Source organism: Suncus etruscus, chromosome 18, assembly GCF_024139225.1.
Source record: "Suncus etruscus isolate mSunEtr1 chromosome 18, mSunEtr1.pri.cur, whole genome shotgun sequence".
NCBI lineage: Eukaryota > Metazoa > Chordata > Mammalia > Eulipotyphla > Soricidae > Suncus > Suncus etruscus.
Window position 1 is genome coordinate 50803742 of NC_064865.1, and position 25904 is coordinate 50829645.

The 25904-nt window shown below is 39.0% G+C and overlaps 1 protein-coding gene across 1 annotated transcript in view; it reads left to right on the forward strand.

The window, feature by feature from the left end:
• The window catches only part of CDKAL1 (CDK5 regulatory subunit associated protein 1 like 1), a 674860-nt gene that overhangs the window by 443658 nt on the left and 205298 nt on the right, over nucleotides 1-25904 (forward strand). Inside the window, exon 9 of the mRNA XM_049764810.1 lies at nucleotides 1094-1239. Coding sequence (XP_049620767.1) covers nucleotides 1094-1239 — 146 coding nt within the window. The remainder of the gene's footprint in view (nucleotides 1-1093; nucleotides 1240-25904) is intronic.

Sequence of the window (25904 nt, forward strand, 5' to 3'; positions counted from 1 at the left end):
TCCCTTCCTAAGTCAGTGTTTTAAAGGCCCTTGTCCATGAAGCACTGCAGTAAACTGACTGACTTCACTGTCTGATATGGTGTGGGGTTTTGCATAGTAGAGACTCAAGAAATATGTGGTCAGGCACTGGAGAGACTACAGTAGATAGGCACTTGCCTTGCTGAATGTCAACCCAGGTGCAATCCCTAGCACTCTGCACCTGCCAGGAGTGATCCCTGAGTGCAGAGTATTCAGAGTCCTGTATACTGTCAGGTGTGGCCCAAAAAACACATGTGTGTATGTATGTTTTTGTTCATTAGCTAATTGATTGGGTGGGTAACTGAATAGTGAATAACTAAATAGGTGAGTTAAATGTTTCTTTAGTATATAAGTATATAAATGTATATATACAGATAGAATGTGTTTATATATATAATGTTTTAACTTAGTCTAAGTTTGAAAACTTTCCTCGAGTGCATCAATTTTGACGATCTCAGCTAGATGCCTTCAACACTGAGATCCTATCAATAACTGAGGTGCAGTTTCCCCTGTGAGTGTAACGAAGCAAACTATAAAACTTGTTGAGAAGGATGATTAGAGCACGGTCATCAGAGCACTCTCAAATAATCTTTGCTCTTGAGGGATTGCATGACTTTATCTGTTTTGTCACCTACAAGAAACAGAAGTGGAGGAAGTTCCTCCTTACCAGAATCCCTGGAGCTTAATACACAGTTGCCAGACAGTCTTCACTGTAGCTGCCAATGGACATTTGCTTTGAGCCTAGAGGTCTGGTCATTGTGTTTTTATCTTCATGGGCCTACATTTGGGAGTGTCTATCTGATGGAAACCACTCCCTGATTTGTGAAGATGTCTCCTATTTTTTTTTAAACTTTATTGATTCATTGATTAATTGATTTGTTTCTGGCCACACCCAGTAATGGCACTGGGGGTCACTCCTTGTTCTGCACTCAGAAATTGCCCCTGGAAGACTGGGGGACCATATGGGATGCCAGGAATTGAACTAGGTCCCTCCCGTCAGCCGTGTGCAAGGCTGTGCTATCTCTCCGGCCCCAACCTATTTTCTCTTGACACTGTTTGTTTTTGTTGTTTACAGGAAATGGCGAAAATCCTTAATCACCCCCGAGTCTATTCTTTTCTGCACATCCCTGTGCAGTCGGCCTCTGATTCTGTGCTCATGGACATGAAAAGAGAATACTGCGTAGCTGACTTCAAACGAGTCGTGGATTTTCTGAAAGAGAAGTAAGTCTGTTAGTACTGAAGACAATAACCATTTCTTGTTCCTTTCCGAAGCCTGTGGCCCAAACGCCCTGACTGCAGCCACAATTGAAGGGAGTAGAGAGAAGGTGAGATCCTGGAGCTTTCAAAGCCTTCATGTTCTGGAAGCTTCCTTGATGTGCCTTCTCCTTTCTCCTACGGCCCTGTCCACCTTCTCTCTGTGCTCAACGTCCATTAATGTATATAAGTGTGCCCATCTCAGGTCATGTGTTCATTTCGATACCTGACCTTGGAGAGAAATAGTTTCAACCTGGCATCAGCATCTTTTGATATGGTTTTTTGGAGTTGTGAACTGATTGTTGACGTGGAGGTAGACCAAGACCTATCACTACCTCCTAGATAATTTCCACTAAGGAGAATGTTATAAAAGAGTATCTGGAACTGGGGCTGGAGAGATTTATGGAGGTAGGGTGCTGCCTTGCATGAAGAAGGACGGTGGTTTGAATCCTGGCATCTCTTGTGGTCTCCAGATCCTGCCAAGAGCGATTTCTGAGCATAGAGCCAGGAGTAACTCCTAAGCACTGCCGGGTGTGACCCCAAGAAAACAAAACAAAACAAAACAAAAAAAGAATATCTGAAACTTCTCTGCTTTTACAAACTTAGGTCTGTAGCTTGCTTGAAGAGTTGGGATTTATCAGAAGGTTTGGGGGTTCGATTTTTTTAAAGTTCAAATTGCTGTTGACCAAAATTAAGGTATATTTACACAATCTCAGACATGAATGGTAATTTCGTTTCCACAGAAAACACTTGCAGCCCATAATTATGTTCTTCAAAATCCTACTTCTCATCATAACCAGTGAATGCTTCTGTGCTTATGGAAGGCAGGAAATGAGGGGGAGAAGGGGGACTAGCCAAGGTCAGAAAGAACCTGCTCCAGACAGCCAAGGTCATTCAGTGCCTTCTTAAAACTCAAGGTCTGTTCTCCCCTCTGGGGATGATAGCATTTATCTTGGCATATTTGTGGTATGTGTGTTTTCATAAATTTTTCCATCATTTTCTTCTCTGTTGTTTTTCTTAATTAAATTACAACTTTGATTCCCATCTTATTTATAATTATATGCTTTGTACCATTTAGGACTGCGACATGGATATGATTGCTATATACAAATTGTTAGTAGTTATTATTTTTTAAATAGTCACTTATCCTGAATACATACAAGTCTTTTTAAAAAAATTTTTCCTTCTTTCTTTTTGCTTTCTGCTTCCTTCTCTTTCTTTACTTTGTCATTTTTTTTTCTTTTTCTCTCCCAGGCATCTCTGGATTATCTTAGCCACCAGAAATAGACACTTTCAAATGTGCATACAAACTAATACTGTTAATTGTTTACAAATTAAAATCAGCAAATAAAAGGTATATTTATTCCAGGCTTTTGTAATTATGACTGTTAATTATAAATAGCCTTCATCAAAAAAATAACAGAATAATAACAAATTTCTACCATTTTTAATACTACCTGATTCTTTATTAATAGTGTTTTTTTTAATTTAAAGCATTGTAATTTACAAAGTTATTCATAACTGATGGTGTTTATTTTTAACATACAACATTTTAGAACCAATCCCACCATCAGTGTCCCCTGAGCCCATCCTATACTTCCCCTCCAGCCTACCATCACGACAGGCACTTTTTTAGGTTTGGGTCTCATTGATTTCATTGTTGTTGACTATAGCCCATCCCCCCATTCTTCGTGTAACCTTACCTACAAGAAAGATCCTCCCATTCTGGGAGGAATCTTGGGGAGGCTACAAAAGGTTTGGCCTCAGGGCAAAAAGGGATTTTCATAGATGTAGGATGGGGGAGGAAGCAGGAGGAGATGGCTGAGGGACAAGGTACAATGCAGGGCTGAATAGAAATCCAGCATAAAAGATTATGAGAAAAGCCACACATGTTGGCTAGGGTATGAATAAAGCTTATATTTCCTGAAGCCTGCCTGTGAGAGAGCTTTCTACCTGCCGAGATCACCTCAGAACCGCCAGCTGAACAGGAGGTGCATACACATGGTCCTGGGCTGGAGGAGAAAGGCCTCCATCACCATCCACCACCATCCAAGCCCATTCAAAGGACATAATGCAACAGTTGACAACACAGTTTGGATATTTAGTTAGTTCTGTCCCTCTTTAACATTACTATTTCACATCTGACTTTCTTCTCCTCTAATCTTTCTTCCATTTCCTCATTCTGCTCTGGGGCCAAAGGTATTTTAGACAAAGCCCATTTAAGTCATTGTATTCCTTCATGTAATTATTCTAAATACTACATATGAGTAATACCATCCTGTATTTACCCTTTTACTTCCGTTTTACTCATTTTCTTCATGAGGTCTTCCATGTTGCAGCGAATTGCATGTTTGTATCATTCCTCCGGCTATGTAAAAATACTTCCTGGTTCTTAACAGAACTCAAGTCATTTATGTTCATTTTCTTCTGTTGGCTTGCAGTGCTCCTTTACATTTATTCTTGTTTATTGGAAGTGAACTGGTTTCATAGTAGATGGTCCTTTGGGGGTACCCTGGCACTGGTGATAGAATGTTCTCAAAATTGCAAATAAACTGTTACCCTTGTGAAATATCTTGCTTCTTGCTTACCAGAGCAGTAATAAATAAAGAATATGATTCCTGTCCATTGCATAAGCTTTGGCCAAGCTCAGACATGAATCCTATTCTACAAAACAGACTAGAACACTTTCCAGATAGTCAACGTCAATATGATTCACTAAGATGAAGGAATTGACACCTCTCCTTTACCTCTCTTTTGGGATAGTGCTGACTCCGTTGTTAAAACTACTATGGCTACTGAACTGGGTAACAATTTCACAACAGGTTGTTAGCCTTTTATGTTGCTCCAAAAATAAACCTGTTAAATCTGTTGCATCTTGAACAGTTTCAGAAGAATCTGTGAGCTGTGGATGGGTCCAAAAGAAATGTTGGCATCAAGGTTAGAAAGTAGCCTTTTGCCATTAATTGTAGGCTAAGCAAAGTATGACATTTCTCTATATTTTCAGTTACCACAAGACATTCATGTATCTATTCTAGAACTATAACTAGTCAGAAGGTCCCAGAGCTACTCATCTTAGGGCTCTCCAATATTTCTAGCCCTAGAAATACCAAAGTCCCCTGGAAAGAAATGAGAGATATCAGAAAACACCCCATCTGACTTTGATTTTATCACGATTTTCGTTTCAAGTCTGGTGGGTTGCTACTGTAATTGCAGAGTTTGTCAATGAGCATCTCTTAAAGGTTGTGTTTCAGTTAACTTTGTGTTGTGGGTCTGTAGTGTGTACAAAATCAGCCTGACATATAAGTGCACCCTTTTCCTTTCATAACTTAAGTATTGGAAAATGTCAAAGGCAGTCAAAATGAAAATAGATACAGGAGAAAACTCAATAGCTGCCCTTTGTCAGGCGAGTAGAAGCGGAGAAGAAATAACATTATCACGATTGTAATAATACCATCCATGTGGAGTTTTAGGTGCTTTTATCAGAATCATGAGATTGTAATTTGATCTAAAAAGTTCTATAGCATGTAAAGTATGAGAGCATATTCTCCCCTGCTGTGAGCATATTATACAACTTTGCTTAGTGAAAAAGTTGGCTTATCCTGGACTCAAAAGAACACTCAGTGGGCTGGAACACATGCTTTGCTTGCAGGATCCTGGACTTAATTCTCTGCTTGGTCACCTTAGTAATGAGGAGTCAAGAGTGATCTCTGAGTACTGAACCAACAGCAGTCCCCTTGCCCTGCTAGTTGTGACCCCAAACTAAGAATAAGAAAAAAACTGACCTTTCCTCCCAGCCTCCAGCATGTATCCATTCATCCAGCTAAAGACTAATTTTCCAATATGATAGATATTTACAAATACATTATTTTCAACAGAGTCCAGCTCGGCTATCTTGCTTTTTTTTTTTTTCCTGTTAAAACTTGTCTAGTTCTATGGTCAGGTAGATCAATGCATATTAGAAGCAGCTAAATTGCAGGGATTTCATAGAAGTGCTTATAGTCACAGCATAAAATTCTATTGTCCAATATTTATTAAAAATGAATGCAATATTGTCCTTCTTATTGTGGCATTTTTGTGGGTGCCTGACAATCATTTCTCCAGGTACTTTCAATGCTGTATTTGCTGCTCTCTTCTGTTTTTTGTTTTGTTTTTTGTTTTTGTTTTTTTTTTTTAACATAAACGTGGCTCTTTGCATTCACAGCTTTCCTTCAAAACTTTTTCTTTTTTGGCATTTGAACCTTTAACAAATAAGAGTCTCGTTTTATTTTTCCTCAAGCAGTGTGAGACTTCTCAAATATCCGTATGATGTATTAAAATCAAGACATTTCCTCATCTGTTTCCTAAAACAATCCAGTCTTGTAGAAACCACCTCCAGCCTTACAGCCTGAAATCTAAACTATGGATATTCACCTGAAGCTACGAGCTTTGAAACTCCTAACTCAGCAGTATTGGGGGGTGCCATGTTTTTCAGATGGTGGAAGTGAAATCTTTTTAATTAATTTTCTTTACAGTTGAAATTGGCTCTTGTTTTAGCTGGGAGCAATGCGAGCTTACATGGGAGCCAACTTGACGCTGATTCATTATTCTCCTTAGTTGTTTGAAAGTTGGCAGCGTTTATCATAATAGCAGCTGGATTGAAGATAACCTAGTAGCGTTGGCACATGTTGAGGCATATGGGAATTTATGAAATCATGCAACCTTTGCAAAGAAAAGTGTCTGAATTACTTAATATACTAATTTAAAACAGCTGGCCATGAGGAGGCAATCATCAGACTTAAATGATTTTATTCAGATTTATTAATTCAATTGGAAAACTTGCTAAGCAAATTTGATGTTTTATTGAAATGGCTAAGATGAGTTGTTAAGAATATGAAAGAAAACCACATAGAATCCAAGCAAGAGGTGCAATTACAGTTTTAGAGAAAGTTGTGTTTTATCATTTTTAACAAATAGGTTATGAATGTTAATACTTTCATTAATTGTCAGTTAACTCTCTACTCAGTTATTCTCTTAACATATTAGCCAGTGAAAATGTATGAGCTCTTGGGACCAGAGCAGGCAGGGCACTTGCCTTGCATGCAGCCTATCCGAGTTTCATCCGCGGTACCGAAATAGGTCCTCTCAGCCTCATCAGAAGTGATTCCTGAAAGAACTTGGGTATAGATTAATTGGGCCTCATCCCCATATGAGGAGCTCAAATTTCCATATGATCCATGTAGTCACGAATACTGTTTAAAAGCAACTTTCAGGAGCAGAGCGATGGTGCAGCAAAAGGGCATTTGCCTTGTATGTGGCTGACCTAGGATCTACTGTGGTTCGATCCCTCGGCATTCCATATGGTCCTCCAAGCTGGGATCAATTTCTGAGTGCTTAGCCAGGAGTGACCACTGAGTGTCAGCAGTTGTGGCCCAAAAACCAAAATTAAAAAAATAAATCAAAGGAACTTTCAGCATTGTTCTTTTAAGCCTAAGCCCTAATGCTAAATAAAAGAAATTTTGAGTCTTCCACTTCACATATCAATGTGTGAATGAAAATATATATATAAATATTCTATTGATTGGACACATTTTAATAAATAAATTATATGGAGCCAGAAATACAGTACAACAGGTAGGATACTTGCTTTACATGTGGCTGGTCAGGGTTTTATCCCCAGTACCCCAGATGGTCCTTCACACTTGCCAGGAGTCGTCTTTGTGTACAGTGCCAGAAGTAAGCCCTAAGCACCACTGGGTGTGGTTCCAAAACCAACTAGATAAATAAAAATGGCTAAAGGAAATATTATATATTAAGAACTAAATGTTTATATAAATTATTTTGTTGGAAGTCCAGTGGCATATAATTTGCATTAATTACACTTAAACTTGGGAAACAAGATCTGTCTCCTTCCCCAAGGAAGTGCAATGGAATGATTGCATGACCAGATAAGATTTTACCTACAAGTTGCATGCACCTAAAGTAATCCCATCTTACTCTTCTATCTTTAAGTTGGATATTTGATGGTATGCATGGGGCTTAGTATGTACCTTTAAATGTCAGTGTGCTGTGTACTTCTACATGTTACTTAAAGACTATTAAACCCTAGGGTTGAGATATACATTTACATACTAATTCCTAAGTTTATTTCTATACCTAGAAACACTTCCCAGTAAAATGTCACAGTCAATAAACTAATGGGCTCTCCAGGATGAAGAGGAATCATTTATTGGAGAAACTAAACTAAAAGAGAAGGGACAACCTTACAGAGAAAGTTCCATTCTCTAGTCTGACCTGTTAGATTCAGATAGTGAAGAGGTTCAGGGAGTGAAGCCAGGACCACTTTGACAGAAAGATTTCTCTGAGTTACAGTTACATTGTCCAGGCTTTCCTGTGACCTCCTTTTCCAGTCTATCTACAAGAAAACCATGTTAATCCATTAACATCCCTACTCCTTCCTGCCATTGGCCCCAGTCCGCTGATCAAAGACAAGTTTCAATGTTTTCCTGTTTTCTGTCTAGTTTTATTTGGAAAGGTTTAGAAATTTAAGTAACAATTGTTTTTCAGGCTAGAAGAAAAAAATTGAGTAAAATATTTAGAAAGGATCAGATAATTTCCCCTTTTTCCAGATAGAGACCTAGTTGGTATTTTCTATACTGACTCATCACCTTCAAAATAATTTAGGTAAAATATTTCCTTCAAAAAAATTTTCCTGATTTAATTTAATCTTGTCTCAGACCTTTAACCATACCATTATTTTGTATTATTCTAAAGGTCTCATTTACTAGTTTTATCTTCTGTCAGAATTCTTTTGTAGTAGTCATCAGTTCTATTACTTTGCTCTCTATCCCTTGTTATTTTTAATTTTTTTTTCAAGTAAATGAAAATCTATCATTGGATCCATTTACCTAATAGAAAAAAATTAATTATTTCTTTTTCAACAGGGTTGTCTTGAAGGCACTCACTCACATTCATTATTGACTTAACTTTATGTTTTTCTTTTAGCCTGACCAAGAGAGAAACATCATCACTTATGAAACAACCTCCTTCTACTTTGAGTCATATGTTAGAATGTGATTGCCTTATTCCTTTTCAAAATCCTGATGCTTTGCCTTCTCTTCGGCTTTTGTGTATTTTTCACTCTCTTAGTATTTTCTTGTAAATGTAATCATCATGCCATACAGCTATGACTTATAATACTAGTAGTAAACATTTTACCCTTCATTGACAGAGCTTGTCATATTTTGTGCCTCGCATATGATGTCAGGATTTATAAAAAAAACCTAGCTAAGTATGCAGGGGACACACACACACATACACACAAACCCACATGCATATATATTTGGACCAGACCTCGTGATGGTCAGTGATTAGTCTTGTTGAACTCGGACTGGCTGCCTGGGCTCCGACTCAGGTCAGTTGCATGCAAGATAACTGTCTTACCCACTGTAAGGCCTATATATAGGTAGATCTTTTTAAATTTATTTATTTATTTATTTATTTATTTATTTATTTATTTATTTATTTATTAGGAGAGCACTGAACAATGCTCAGGAGTTTCTCGTCTTTCTGCACTTAGAAATTACTATGGCAGGCTTAGGGGATAATATGGGACTCCAAGGATTGAAGCCAAGACAATTGCTTACAAGACAAGTGTCCTACCCACTCTACTATCATAATGGCCTCTGGACAGGTAGTTTTAACCTACACCAAAACGGTGCATGCCCGACTTTAGGATGTCAGGGCTTAGTAAATGTCAGGATTGAAAAGATTTGCTGAAAGCACAGTTAATTGATACATAACGGGACTAGATTTTTCAACTTCTCTTATGTGGCAATCTTTATTAATTCAATATGAAATATATCTGTTAAATGATTTTTCATTTTTCACATATTACTCTGGTGATAAATGAAATAAATGGAATAGTCACAACATCTTTAATAATGTTTAATATTGTAAGTTATGAAATCAAGGACTTATTTGGGGGATGGAATGACTTCCATACTTTGCTCAAAAGACCTGATGGCCATTCCTGGTGATATTTGGCCATTCTGTGAAGGCCAATTATTCAATCCTGAAATAGCAGGTCTGCTCTGGCCTAGTTCTTTCAAACTGTCATATTTTCAGTGTTTTGCATCTGTTAGTTTATTTCATCTTCAAGGTTCAAAGATGTTAAGTAATTTTAGTGGTAGAACCATGTTGAAAACTCAGACAATGTGAAACTAAATCATTACTCATTTGTTCTTTGTTGTGCTCTGCTGTTGGTCTAATCTATGATAACTCATTCTCGGAAACACTAGGTAGCATTAAAGAAATAAATTTGTAATATGTGCTTATAAGGGAAGGTGAGGAGGGTAAATATGAGTGCCAAGGATGATTCCTTGTAACCTTAATTCAAGACCCAGGAGTCAATGTCATAATATAGCTAACATGGGGAAATAGAAATTGGAGAGGAAAAGGTAATGTGTTTGTATACCATACATGAAAGTTCATTCAAAATAGATTAAAATCCTTGATGTTAAGACCCACATCCAAAATATACACAGAGAAAAACCTAGACAGAGCACTTCACAAATGTGACTTCAAAGATTATCCTCAGTGATTTGATATCGTTGGCAAAGAAACAAAAGCAAAAATAAACAAATGGGACTAAAACTTTTCAAAGAAGTTTCTGCACTGTGAAAACATATCTGGCTAACACCAAGAAAGGCCTGTGTTGACCAAGAGGAATACCACTCTCTGACATTGGACTAATATATTCCAAGATCTATAAAGCACTTGTGAAATTCAATAATAAAAAAGGAACCCAGTCCAAAAAATGAGAAGATGAGTTGAATAGACATTAATCCAAGATGAAATACAGATGGCCATGAGGCATATTAATAAAAAAAACCTACTCATCCACAATGATTTTCAGAGATTCAAGTCAAAGTGACAAGGGGACATCATCTCACACCAGTAAAAATGGCTTATTTTAGAAAAGTTGGAAACTATCAGTGCTGGCAGGGATGTGGTGAAAAGGGAACCCTTAGATACCATTGATGTGGATGTTTATCTTGTTTGAATTCTATGGAAAATGTGGAGACTTCTCAAGTATTAAAAATAGAACCGCTAGGATTGGAGAGGTAGGGTTTTCCTTGCAAGCAGCAAACTTGGGTTCAATCCCCATCATCTCACTTTGTCCCTACCCACCCAAGACCTACAGAAGAAATTCTTGAGTGCAGGAATAACTGCTGAGTATCAATGGGTGTGACCACTTCCAAAATATAGAACTCTCGTGTGTTCTAGCAGCTCCAGTCATTATCCTAAGAATGCAAAATCACTAGTTTTAAAAGATCTATGCATGCCCATGTTCATTGCAATGCTGTTTACAGTAAAAAAAAATCTGCAAATAGCCTATATTTCTAATAACAAACAAGTGGATAAAGGAATTATGGTCTTCATATTCAATATATTACTACTCAGCTTTAAGAAAATATGAAATCTTTGTCTTTTGCTACAACGTACATAGAGGATATCGCATCAAACAAAATAAGCCAAAAGGAGGAAGACAGGTATATTATGATTAAGACAGATCATACATGGTATGTGAAGGAACAAAGCATGGGAGTAGACAGTATCCATTGCAAACTGACCATAGATTCTGACAACCAAGCAGAGAGTGGGATCTGGGGTGTGTGTGGATTAAAGTGATTTATGGATAGTGGTGGAGCATGGTCCTTTGTGAATGGTAACAGCAAAGTTAAAATAGGGTTTTAGTGATGGGGATCAAAGCAGGGTTAACCATATGTGTTGGCAGTCACCTTAAATCCTTTATTCTCTCTCTCTCTTTCTTTCTCTCTCTCTCTCTCTCTGTCTTTCTCTGTAACCCAATAAGTAGTTTTCTTTTTTTTTTTTTGTGGTTTTTGGGTCACACCCGGCAGTGCTCAGAGGTTATTCCTGGCTCCACGCTCAGAAATTGCTCCTGGCTGGCACGGGGGACCACATGGGACGCTGGGATTCGAACCGATGACCTCCTGCATGAAAGGCAAACGCCTTACCTCCATGCTATATCTCCAGCCCCAATAAGTAGTTTTCTAACTTAAATTGCACTGACATCTAAAACAGACTGGCCACCACCCACCCTTACCCCCAAATAACCTAATCAGTGAAAAGGCATTTGTCAGAGGAAAGAGCGAATGTGGGAAGAATGGTCAGAGGGTCGTTTGGTGATAGGACTGCATATTATACACACAGAAGAATGAGGCTAAACTTTGGGAATCCTGTAATAATATAAACTAGTGATAACTCAAAAAAAATGATTTTCTGCCAGGAAAACCAAAAGGTTTCCTTATCCTCCAATGTAGATTCCCTTCTGTATTCCCTAGCATATCAGCCTACTTTCAGACATTTATAATATTTGTCTTTATCCAGTCTACATACACCACTATGTTTCAGAGATTTGAGATGAACTGTCCTCATTTCTACTTATTTCTTGCTGCACGCAGCTGTATTAAGTGTCCAGCACAGCCTCCTACTCATACAGAGCTTTTTTTTTTTTCGGTCCCATCATTGTTGTGGGACTGCCCTGGATTCACCACTTTTGCCTTCCCATCCTCCTCTGCTGAACTTAGACCGAGACCTCATGCTTGTATCTAGGATGTTATGTTCTTGCTGAAAAGCAGGTAGAAGTCATAGGAGCACAACTTGTACAGTTCGTGTCATTTTGAATATTCTACTAAGAATCCTCAGTATGATCAGAAAGTTACCTAGTCAGCAGAGACAATATGGTAAAAACTGGTCAATCAGCTCAGGTTTGTTTGTAAAGATTAGCTCTCAAGTTGTTTACATCTGGCCAGCTTAAAGACACCCAGAAACAACCTCTGTGGGTTAGTGCTGAATCCAGAGAGCCTATATTTTGGGTTGGGAGATGGGTTGGAAGTTTTCCCGAGTGCTATTCAGCAGGTAATTTTTGACAATTCAATACAAAGGCTTTTGGGTGCCAAGCACCCTGCAGCTCTTATTCTCAGTATCTGGGAATACCACTAGGGCCCCTCCAGACCATGCACAGGACCTCCAGAACTACACCTGGAGAAGTTTAGGAAGATCAGTAGTATCAGGAATCAAACTAGGGTTGGGCGTATGTAAGGCATCGGCATCTTTCCAGCTCACAAAACTTACATTTTGAATGTATTCAACTAATATTTATTAATCACGTCACATATTTGGGGGGCATAGAATACTAAAAAAAATTGTTGGTTTTGGTGCCTATCTTCTAGGTGCTGACATTCTTCAGCCATAATTAGTATTCTTCCTATTCTTATAACCATAATATTTAGTAGCAAAGCCTAGCATTAACTCTTGCAAAGAGGAAGGACCTACTATTTACCTTTCATGAATAAAAAGGAAGTATTTGGGATGTGGTTTAAGTGATGATCATATCTCTAGCACGTACAAAGCTCTAAGCTTTATCTTCAGCTCTGCATGGCCCCCTAGCATCATTGGGACTGGCCCCTAAAAAACTAAAGGAGGAAATACTGAAAGCTGGTCCTACCAAAAGGTCAGCCTATTCTTAAACAGTTAACAAAAATACATATGCATGTATGTACTTAATTTTACTTGTAACATGATAAAATCACCATTATAAGGAGCATCCTAACTAGATTATATATATACACACATACACTTATATATGTGTATTTACATAGTTGAATATTATAGTTTATTTTCTCTGGAGAGAAAATAATCTGATCTATGAATCAGGTGCATACCTGATTCTGGGTCTTGTTTCCCTAGCTCAAAAATAAAAATATTTTAATGTGCTGACCATTACATCAAGGATATTGAGCTTTCATATTTTGGCCCAAGATGACTACTTGAACTAAATCCATTGACGTCTGTAGAGAAGTGTGTCTTCTCACCCTTTCAGTACTTCCTGGAAGTCATGCCCCTCACTTTCAGTTGGTCAGAATCTAGTCGCATGGTCTTAGCTGAAACAAAGATTCAGCCATGTATGGTTCAATTTGAGGGACCTCCTGCCTGTTGAAATCCAAGGGCTCTTTTGGGACTAAGTGGAAATGACAACATAACTAGAATTCTCTGTTACAACCTTCTCCTATTTGGTGGTAAGGGGTGGAACCCAGCCGTGCGCTCTACTTCTGAGCTACCTCATAATGAATGAATGTCGAAGGACATTCTTCCTGTACCCCCATATGATTTTTTTTCTGTTATTTTTCTCTTTTATCCACTTGTCTTCCGTGGCTCTTGACCTCCGAGGCCATATCTGAGGTAGTCCATTAGGAGGTTGGGAAAATTCTGACACTTCTATGCCTCCTTATTTTAGAGTTAATGTGATTCCAGAAGTTACTTGAATAATTATACAGTTATTGTCTACACAGAACACCCTAGTGACTCTTTGGCAACCCAATTCCCTAAAAACTAAGTAAGTTTCTTATTTGTTTCTGGTTAGTTCTATGAACCAGGGAAGCCAACAATCACATCTGGGCATGGTTAGAACCAGTCTATTATTTAATGGCCATCTGAAGCATTGTTTCCTCCCATCCCTGCCAGAAAACAGCTGGTGTATGGTCAGACACTAGTTCTGTCATGTTCTGTCTCATATGACTGTGACATTATTCTTGCTTTGCTTATTTTTTGCCAATCCACAGACCTCAAAATCATGAGATTCTCTGTTAAATTAAACTATAATTCACACAGAGAGAGATTTTCTTAGTTAAACTGCTTGCTTAAATCTCAGTTTGCAGCTGGCTAACTCCCTTTTGGCTGACTCCCTTTTGGCCAAGACCAATAAAAAGAGACCAGCCAAGGGCTGGAGAGATAATACAGGGGGTAAGGTGCTTACCTTGCAGGCAGTGCTGGCGTCCATTGCTCTAGTCTAAATCTCTGAAACTACATATGGTCTCCTAAGGACAGTCAAGAATAGCCTCTGAGAAATACCAGGTGTAGCCCTTGTGCCCACTCTCAAAAAAACACACAAAACAAAACAAACAAAGAAACAAACAAAAAACAGAGCAACCAGCTCTATATTGAATCTTTAGAATTTTGGGTTATACTTTCAGCAGCACAGACTTGGTGGATCTTCCAAGGTTCAACAGGCACCCATTTTGCCAAGTATTTTGCTAGCAGGTATTGAAACAGGAATTGGCTCTGTAGTCTGCAGGATGGGGACTTTCTGCTTGTTGCCCAAGACCTGATGGCATACTTTGATGTCCTCTCACACAACATACCTCACTTGAGAAAGGGGTTGTTTGGATGGTGAATAACCATAAGTTATATGTATGTGTGTGTGAGAGAGAAAGAGAGAGAGAGAAAGAGAGAGAGAGAGAAACAGAGACAGAGACTGTCACAGAGGCAGGCAAGGGAGCTGGAAGGAAACTGGGGACATTGGTAGTAGGAAATGTGCACTGGAACACTGCATGACTGATACACAATCATGACCAACTTTTGAACTGTATCTCACAGTGATTCAATTAAAAATTCAAAAACAAAACAAGATAATATCTCAAACAAGACAGATATGCTCATATTTTCTGAAGTAGACAAATGAAGAGGTAGTGATCTGAAACTTGTAGAATGGCCCCAGGCTCTGGAGCAGTTATGCAGTATTCTGTCTTGTGACCCAATTGATCTCATCAAAGAATCTCTTGGTCTGTCCTGGCTGCTTAAAATCAATTTCATCTAATCTGTATTTTGTCCACCCAAAGGAGAATAAAATAAGGGGATGATGCTCCCTACTTTAAAAAAATGAATATTCTTGAAAATTGTACATCCTTGGAGATTGTACTATCCTTAGCTAAAGGGAAGTTTGTAAATTGTGTTCCTTCCAGCCATCTGTGTCTAGCTAAAATTCTGTCTCCGTGGGAGGCCATGGGAATGGATGGACAATAATCAAGCTTTGTTACTACAAATTGGGGATGGGGAGCATACTCAGTGATGATTAGGGTTTATTCCTGGCTTTGTGCATGAGGATTGCAACAGGAAAGACTTGGAGAACAATACAATTGTTGGGGACTGAACCCAGGTCCAGACAGATGCAATGTTAGTGCCTTTTCACTGTAAAGTCTCTCTAGCCATGTGTAGGCACATTCTTTTTTAATAATAATATCTTTATTTAAACACCGTGATTAAAAATATGATCATAGTTGGGTTTCAGTCATAAAAAGAACACCCCACCTTCACCAGTACATGCTGCCAGACGTCTTGCGTCCCTAAGCAAAACCTTAGTGGGGTCAGAAAAACCTTCACGAAAGAATGCGGGTACACAAGGCGGACGAAGATGAAATATGAAATAAATGAGACCACACAAAATGCATTGTATGGGGACCCACGTCTATGAGATGAGAGACAATTTTACTTTTTAGCTGATGACATTTTAAGCACAACTCTGGTATGCAAGGTAATTTCAGGGAAAACAAAGGGCAGAGGATCATTAAGAGGGACAACACAATGGTATGGAACCCTAGAATCTACATATCAAAGATCTACCCCATGTAGGTGAGAAAGAGCCCTGCTAGAGGTAAGGGGAAAGATGAGGTAGAGATGTTTTTGGGTAAGCAAAAACAGGTTTTTCAAGAAACAGGAGGAGAGAAACAGGTTTTAGAAGAAATATATTTGCAGTTGCCGGAAAATGGATTTTTGGGGGGACTGAAATAATTGTTTACCATCATGGAGCTAGACCCAGAAAAACAAGCTGCTGGTGCCAGGTGTAAGAGTTACAAATAAACTAGCCAGCGGAGAGCTTTTGGCGGGCTTTCTTTGGTGCTGAAATTTCTTTGTGACTGCGGGATAGCTAAGGCCGAATTTCTGTAGTAGAAAAGGAGACAGAGAGAAAAACGCAGAATGGTCTCACTCATCTATGGGTTTTAAGAAAAATGAAAGACATTCTTGCAATAATAATTTTCAGACACAAAAGAGAAAAGAGCTGGAAGTTCCAGCTCACCTCAGGAAGCTCACCACAAAGAGTGATGAGTTTAGTTAGAGAAATAATTAAATTTTGAACTGTCCTAATATTGAAACTGTATGAGGGAAATGGAGAGCCTGTTTAGAGTACAGGCAGGGGTCGGGTGGGGAGGAGGGAGATTTGGGACTTTGGTGATGGGAATGTTGCACTGGTGATGGGTGGTGTTCTTTACATGACTGAAACCCAAACACAATCATGTATGTAATCAAGGTGTTTAAATAAAAAAAAAAGAAAAAGAAAAGGAGACAAAAATCAAAAGAAAAGGAAAAGAGAAATATAATGTCATAGCCATGTCAGAAATATAGCCAGTAATCCACGCAAGGGTCAATGATTGACTTCTCCAATGGGCCTCAATGCAGATATTTCTTGGGAGGAAAATTTGGAATTGCACCAGGAAAGCCAAAAGCCACGTCTGGTTCGTGCTTCCCTAATAATTGTAGACATGCATGCTGCATGCCTCTAAAAGTACAACCTTCCCATCACCAATGCCCCCCATTTCTTCCCTCCCCACAACCCCCCTATTCGAGAAAGGCTTTCTATATCCCTCACTGACATTGTTATTATAGTTCTTAGCATAGTTATTTCTCTAACTGCACTCACCACTCTGTGGTAATCCTCATATCTTGAGCCGATCCTTCCACCCCTTATCTCTGGGAATTATTTCATTATCTTTTATTTTTCTTAAAACCCATAGATGAGTGAGATTATTCTGTGTGTCTCTCCCTCTGACTTACTTCACTCAGCATTTAGTTACCATGGTTTACAAGGTAGTTCATAATAGAGATTTTCCCCCCATAGTTACAGAGTTTTCATGATTGAGTTTCAGTCATACAATATACACCATCCTTCACCAGCTCATATTACCCACCACCAATGTCCTCAGTTTCCCTCCTGCCCCCTCAGCCCTCTATCCTACATGCCTCTGTGACAAGCCTTCCTTTCTTCCTTACTTCTTTACTTCCTCCCTCCCTTCCCTCCTCCCTCTTTACTTCCTCTCTCCCTCCCTCCCTTACTCCCTTCCTTATTTTCCTTCTTCCCTCCCTCTTTTTCTCTCTTCCTTCCTCCTTCCTTTCCTCCCTCCCGACCTTCCTCCCTTCCTTCCTACTTTCTTTCCTTCTCTCCCTCCCTTCCTTCTTTCATTTCTTCCCTCCCTTCCTTCCTTCTTTCCTTTCTTCCTTCCTTCCCTCCCTTCTTCCCTACCTCCCTTCCTCCCTCCCTCCTTTCTTTCCTTTCTTCCCTCCCTCCTTTTCTTTCTTCTTCCCTCCTCCCTTCCTTCCTTCTTTCTTTCCTCCCTCCCTTCCTCCTCCCTCCCTCCCTTCCTTCCTTCTTTCCTTCCTCTATCCCTCCCTCCCTTCCTCCCTTCCTTCCTTCTTTCCTTCCTCTATTCCTCCCTCCTTTCCTCCCTTCCTTCTCCTTTCCTTCCTTTCTAAAATTAGTATCTAGATTTTCTGGTTCCAGTACATGTCTTCTCTGCCAAGTATATGATTATACCTATATTTTAGCCCGTGAATCTAAACATCAAAGAAAATATATGTATGTATGATGGGTCTGAAATTCAAAACCTGTTCTTTCCACTATATTTTGTTGGCTACGACTACACTCACATGTATATTTAATTTCTTAAATTTAAGACACGTCTGTTAATTTTTCCAATTGTAAATTCATAAATGATGTAATTGAATAAATGGGACTTTTGGTAACTTAAAGACTTCCTAAGTCTAAAGAGAATACTCCAACATAGTCATTCATTTCACCTTTCTTCAGGCATTGTTTTTATTCTAGCATATTAGAGTCAATTCTTACTTTAGTGCTGACAACCTAGTTCCAATTATGATTAAAGATTTCTGTTCTTCTATTGGCAATTTGGACCTTTCTGCTACTCCTAATTGCAATGGCAGGATGTGACTTAGTACTCCCCATTTCCTCTTCTATAAGATTTCTAAAAGGTGAGCTAAATTATTCTCCATTCCAGTCTATTTAGAATGTTCTGAGATTTTTTTTCTTTTTTTCCTCTTAACTTTCTCCTGGTAAGTCTTACGAATTTTTTTTTTTCTTTTCAGTTAGCTCTTTTCTCCTGAAGCCCTTTATGGTGCCTGCTTTGACCTGCCTTTCTTCTGTTCTTCATCCCTTCTTATTGCCCAGCTTTTTGAAGTTGGACCTTGCTCCCCATTTTTTGAACCCATTCGCCCCCCTTCTCTTACTCCTTCCTCCCCAAAACTCTGGCCTCTGTTCTTTCTACCCTCCTCTCCCATTCTTCGATCTTTCTGCTTGTTTGTCTTCTCTTTTATGTTGGCCAATCCCCTATTTTCAGTTCCAGTCCCAACCTTCCCCTCCCTTTCTCCATCTCTTCTTCCACTCCCCTAATTCCTCTCTGTGTGCAGCCATCTAACTCTGGAAAGGGCTCTGTACACTGGGGTTAATTGTCATCTCAGGCACACACGTGCTTTCTTTTCAGACATCCTCTTCCTACAGTTCCTCATTATCCTATTAAAACATCCCCTTGTCCATCCAACCACATCAGAAACATTTGGGGAGCCTTATCTTCGTGCTGTATGGAACCTGCCAATGGATCCGATGAATCTTTCATACAAACACTCATGTGAGCCCTCTGGGTCTCCTGGTCACTGTTCTCATTGTGGAAATTTTTTTGAATTTCGCAGCCACATAAATACTTCCTGACTTTAAATTCACTTCCTCCAGCTCACCCTTCACTTTACTGCCAGGATGTTCTTTCTAAGGTACAAACTTTGTTTTCCTTTCATCTGCATTGTTCCATAGTTCCCATTGCCTCTGGTGTAAGAACAATAACAACATCAATTTTATCTCCTGCCACTCCCTGTTGTCTACTAGTTGCCAAGAATATTATACTGTATATCACACTTATCACCTCCTTTTTGTTTAACTACATCATGTACATTGTTGTAATGGTTGCCTCAATCATTGGCTTCAAGAGTCTTATGTGTATTTTTAGCATCTACTAGAGTACTTAAAATAAACCTTTTAATAAAATATTTTATCTTAATAAAGTAAACCTAAGACTAATGTCTACTTTCGGTTTTTTTTTTTTTTTTTTTGGTTTTTGGGCCACACCCGTTTGATGCTCAGGGGTTACTCCTGGCTATGTGCTCAGAAATCGCCCCTGGCTTGGGGGGGACCATATGGGACGCCGGGGGATCGAACCATGGTCCTTCCTTGGCTAGCGCTTGCAAGGCAGACACCTTACCTCCAGCGCTACCTACCCGGCCCCTAATGTCTACTTTCATTGATCTAAATTGAGTTGTAGCATAGAGGACCTTGAAATCAAGAAGTTTTAAGGACAGACACGGGTCACTGTATAGTCAGACTCTGGTCCTAGGTCAAGGGAACTAATGTAAAGGTCTTATTGGTTCCCAAGCTCAGCTGCTTCTTTCATATCCTTAGGCTGCATCATCATCTAAATGCAGCAGGATTTGGGAAGTAGACAGAAGTGAACCAAATCTCTAAGGTTTGGTTCGATGCATCTTCCTCTACTAGGCACACCGCACCTTTATGTACCATATTTAATTTAACTGATTCAAATTTAGATGGCACAGATACAATATTGTTGACATTCATTTTGATTTGGGAGGGCATTTTTGTTTGTATGGGAGCCATCCCTGAGTGCTCAGGGTTTACTCCTACCTCTGTGTTCACGGATTACTCCTGGTGGCCTTGGGGATCATGTGGGGTGCTAGGGATCAATCCAGGTTGTCTACATACAAGATAAGCACTTGACTTGCTTATGTTTTTGCTGTGCACAGTTAACTCCATTTTACCAGTGTCCAAGACCTTCCACCATTCCCTTTATGTTAATTCAAGTCTACCTCTTCATGCCCACACGCATCCTCTTACTGCTTCCTAATCTCAGTTTCTGGAATCTGGCTTGAAGGGTTAGTCTTGGTTCTCTTCTTATGTTGTTTACCTGTATATGGCAGATGAGTGCTATACTAGTATTGAGATCCCATGGATTTATTTTGCTAAATACAATACCCTCTAGTTCCATACAGGTTGCAATGTACTACATATATCATTTTATTTTTTCTTAGAGCTACCTAGTATTCTAATTTGTATATATATCACCATTTGTTGGTTCATTCTTCTGCCATTGGACATATGGGCTTTTTAAGTATCCTGGCTATTGTAGTAAGTGTTACCATGAAGATGAATGTACATATATATTTCTCAAATTAATAGTTTACTACAAGCAGTACTCTGATCTGGAGTAATTATATTCTATGGAAAATAGCCTTGACAATTCAATTAATCTTCTTACCCTGCTTTTTATGATTTTTATATTTTATGTTTTTTGTCCTTTATTTTTGGTTTTTGGGCCACACCTTGGGGCACTCAGGCATTACTCCTGGCAGGCTCAGGGGACCAAATGGGATGCTGGGGATTAAAGCCAGGTCCATCCTGGTCAGCTGCATGCAAGGCAAAAAATGTCTAACCACTGTGTTATCACTCCGAACCCTGCTTTTTATAATTCTTTTTTTTGGGGGGGTTGGTTTTTGGGTCACACCAGGCAGTGCTCAGGGGTTACTCCTGGCTCCATGCTCAGAAAATTGCCCCTGGCAGGCACGGGGAACCATATGGGATACCGGGATTCGAACCACTGTCCTTCTGCATGAAAGGCAAATGCCTTACCTCCATGCTATCTCTCCCGCTCTGCTTTTTATGATTCTTAATTACCAACCTTCTTTGCTGAAAACAGTGATTTCTATCATTATCATTATGCAAAATGACTTCTTCCAAGTGATTGTTATATTTCTTTATGATATCAGTCTTTACATAACATGGGCAACCTGTAGCCCAAACAAAAAACAACCACAGAACTGTTCTTAATTCCCTGTCTTGGGTGTTCAATTTAATTCCTTCATCGCTGAAATGTTTTAAAGGGTGTAAACTGAGGGTACGAAGACTTTTAGGTCAAGTCACCAATAGGAATTTGACATTTATATGAATAAGAATAATATCAGGAGTTACAGAAACTAATAGAGAATTGCAAGGACTATCAAGCACTGCGCTCGAGGCCATAAATTGATTCCAGCAGGGGTCAAACTGGAGGGCCTGGTGCTCTGCATGCTCTCCCCAGGGGAGCTGCCATAGGCTTTGGTGCAGAAACAGAAAGGGCAGAGCGAATTTACACCTTCCTCAGACAAATTGCCGGAATAGTCACCTCTTGGAGAGGTGTGGATTAATAGTGCTTCTTATTTAGAGAGCTAAGCAGAGAGCCTTTGATGATTTTTCTAGAAATAATATTAAGCCCGGGGAATGCAGGCTCCTAACGTTGTCATGTCTATACAGATAGGCTCAGACCCACACTGTATATTTTAAGACAAGAGTTTCACATTACTGTTCCATGCTGCGGAGATAAGTGAACAGGGCTTTGCAGAGAGCAGACTCAGTGTTAATGACCTCAAAGTGCTCAAGCCCCAGACTGGCTCATTCCAAGACCTATTTGTATTTGAATAATTATATTTATGTCTTGGGATGTTTGCCCAATACCTGTTTATTTCATGTTGCCTTAATGGAATTCCCGTTAAAATGAAATTCCCAAATGAATGTTCTCCTAAGTAATCAGTTATATTTAGGTGTGTGGAAGGATTGCTTGTCACCTTGCGCACTTTGGGTAAAGATCCACTTTGGACTCAAACAAACCTATAAAGACCTAAAATCAGATCATGCAGGCTTGTCCACTTTTGTTTCCAATTATTGTTACCTTATATTATGAGGGCTGAGATTTGTGTGTGTGTGTGTGTGTGTGTGTGTGTGTGTGTGTGTGTGTGTGTGTGTATTTGTGTGCCTGTGTGTGAGTGAAGGTCCTAGGTGAATTCTTTGTTCAACTTATCCTCACAGGTTTTTTTTTTTTTTTTCGTTTGTTTTGGTTTTTTGAGTCACAACTGGTGGTACTCAGGGATTACTCCTGGCTCTGTGCTCAGAAATCACTCCTGGCAGGCTCAGGGGACCATATAGGATACTAGGATTTGAACCAGGGTCTCTCTTGTATTGGCCGTGTGCAAAGCAAACACTTTACCGATGCACTATCACTCCTGCTCCTCCTCACAAGTTATTAAAGTGCAGTTTCATCCACACTGAGACTAATTGTTTGTTTACTACCTTTTCTTTTTTAAAAAACTTGGCCACTCACTGAGAGAAAAACTAATTTTTATAAATGGATCTTTACTGATCTAAGTTTTGATCATTCAATTTGCCTTTGTCTTGTAATGAACTATAGGAAGCAAATTTGTGCCTGTAGTATGCAGGCTAGGGTGATGGGTGGAAAATTAGGGACACTGGAGGAGGGACAGTCAAATGATGAAAGGACACTTAATGCCTGAAACAACTGTATTATAAAAACTTGGTAAATCATAATGTTATAATAAAAATTGTTTTTTAAAAATGGGGCCAGATAGATATCACAGTGGGTAGGGCATTGATCCTGCACTTTGACAAAAAAGAAATACAAATGGCCAAAAGGCACATGAAAAAATGCTTTACATCACTAATCATCAGGGAGATGCAAATCAAAACAATGATGAGGTACCACCTCACACCACAGAGATTGGCACACATCACAAAGAATGAGAACAAGCAGTACTGGTGTGGATGTGGAGAGAAAGGAACTCTTATTCACTGCTGGTGGGAATGCTGTCTAGTCCAATCTTTATGGAAAGTGATATGGAGATTCCTCCAAAAACTGGAAATTAAGCTCCCATATGATCCAGCTATACCACTCCTAGGGATATACCCTAGGAACACAAAAATACAATACAAAAATCCCTTCCTTACACCTATATTCATTGCAGCACTATTTACCATAACCAGACTCTGGAAAAAAAAAAAAACTAGGCCACTTTTATCACCCTTTTTGTTGCTTTATTATATATCAGTCCTTCATATATTAGGTATTTTGTTGTTGTTTTTTTTTTTCTTCAGAATAATGTCAAGATAACTTATTTGTATTTTATTTGCCCATCACCAATGTCCCAAGTGTCTCTCTTCCCCACCCCACTCCCAGTTATTTTGTTTTTTAACTAATTGATGTCTGTTTTCCTTGTAATCAAATGATCCTTTTACTTCTCTCTTGCTTTCTCTCATTTCTTGAGAAACTGTTTCTCCAGGTGCCTGTTTCTTCTAACACTGCAAATGGATCCCACCCCCTTTTTTGCTCTAATTAAGATCCCATGGGGTATTCTTTCCACTGCTGTGTCAGGTGCTGTGTATAAAATTAGAGTTCCTCCAGGAGTTTTGTTTTACATTAAAAACCAGCCTGGAGGCTAGCGAGCATAAATATTAGTGGCTTGGCCTATGACTGGATATATGAAATTTAAATAATACCTTTGCTAGGAGCCTGAGGAGTCACTCAGTTGTGGCAGTAGCCCTCGGTTCTGCTTTTGTGAATCATTAAATTTCGGTGTGTAACGATGTGCATTACTGTGATTTAAAAAAAAATCTTAATTAATTGACTGTACGTAGGAATCATCATTCATACAGTGGCAGAAAAATAGAATCTGTTTTAGCCAATCCCTCAATATGTTTCAGATGCCAGCAGACCACTAGGTGATGCTAAATTACACGATGGCTGTGTCATTTTTTTTTTCCAACTAGCATTGAGGAAGGATAGCCATTGCTTCTGGTTGAACTTTGACTTTCCACCTGGAAGCTTTGCATTTATATTTTCACTCCTTCCCACCCTCTGTAGATAATAAATTCATCTCAAGAAAAATGTTTCTCGAAGCTTCTACATCTTAAAGGACAGGGTGTTCATATACAAAGACTACTCACCAAATGAGAGATGCTATTCACCCAATATCCATCTGATAAGGGGATAATATCTAGAATATACACAATACTTTTAGAACTCAGCAAGAAAAAAATGAACTCCATCTCAAAATGGGGAGAAAAATGAACAATTTTTTTTCTAAGAACATAGATAGATGGCCAAAAGACACATGAAAAAATGATCCGCATCACTAATCATCAGGGAATTGCAAATGAAAACAATGAGGTATCATTCTACACCACAGAGACTGGCACACATCACAAAGGACAAGAACAACTAGTGCTGTTGTGGATGTGGGAGAAAGGGATTCTCTTTCACTGCTGGTGAGAATGTTGACTTTGTCAACAGCTTTTGGACATTTGAGAATGCCCCAGCTTTTTTGGGAAACAATATGGATATTCCTCAAAGAACTGGAAATCTAGCTCCCATAATGATCCAGCAATATCACTCCTAGGGATATACCCTAGGAACATAAAAACACAATACAAAAATGCCCTCTGCACCCCTATGTTCATCGCAGCACTATTTACAATAGCCAGAATCTGGAAACAACCCAAGTCACCAAAAAATGATGAATATTAAAGGAACTGTGGTATATCTACACAATGGTATATTATGCGGTTGTTAGGAAAAATGAAGTCATGAAATTTGCTTATACGTGGATGGATATGGAGAACATTATGCTGAGTGAAATGAGTCAGAGAGAGAAGGATAGAAATAGAATAATCTGGGCCAGAAAGATAGCATGGAGGTAAGGCGTTTGCCTTTCATGCAGGAGGTCATCGGTTCGAATCCTAGCGTCCCATATGGTCCCCCGTGCCTGCCAGGAGCAATTTCTGAGCCTGGAAGCAGGAATAACCCCTGAGCACTGCCAGGTTTAACCCAAAAACCACATACACACACACACACACACACACAAAAGAAATAAAATAATATTACATATTTATGGTATATAAGAAAAATAAAAGATAGTGTGATTAAAATATGCAGAGACAATACAGAGAAGGACCCGGAGGACATGTACATAGTAGGAAGCTTTGGGAAGAGAAGAGATGACTATGACAGTGAAAATTGGAACTGATCACTCAGGACAATAGCTAGGTGTTGGATGGAGATAAAGTGATATACATGGTATCCCTTCATTAACAATAATGTAAACCAGGATGTCTAAAGGGGGAGGGGGCAAAGCACCTTCACCAGAGGCAGGTAGGAAGGAAACTGGGAACATTGGTGGTGGGAAGTGTTCATGGGTGAAGGGTGGTGTACATTGTAAGACTGGAAGTCAATCATGAACAACTTTGTAATCGCCATGTTTAAATTTAAAAACATTTTGAGGAAAAAAAGAAAAGAAAGACCTTGGATTGGTAGAGATAGGTGTGTTTATATGTGTTATATATATGTGTGTATATATACATATATATATGTATATATAAGTTCAGATCACAGTATAAGGATTGTGATGGGTTGCTGTCTTGGCATGAAATTTGCCAATGATGAACCCATTACTACTGCTGCAGATTATATTAAAGACTTGTCTCACAGAGGAGTACTTCTATGCACTATAAATAAAAAGTTGTACTATTGGGGAAAAAAATGCTTCATGAGCATTTGCATCCTAAGTAATAATGTTGAGAAGTTTTCACAGCTTTGTTGTGAAAGAACTCTTTTTTTCTTTCTTCCCAAGAAAAATACAGAATGAGTTGTATGTTTCGACTAAAATGATAGTATGATCTTGAATAAGTGGAGTTAAACGGCAGCTTCCAAATCAGTCTGTTTTGTCTCCTTTTTTTTAAAAGCAAATCCCGGAGATGTTTCATTGGTCTCTCTCTTCACAGTTCCCCCCTCCACCAATTCTCATTTATTTAGTGGTCAGGTCAGTGTCTGGCACTCCTTGGC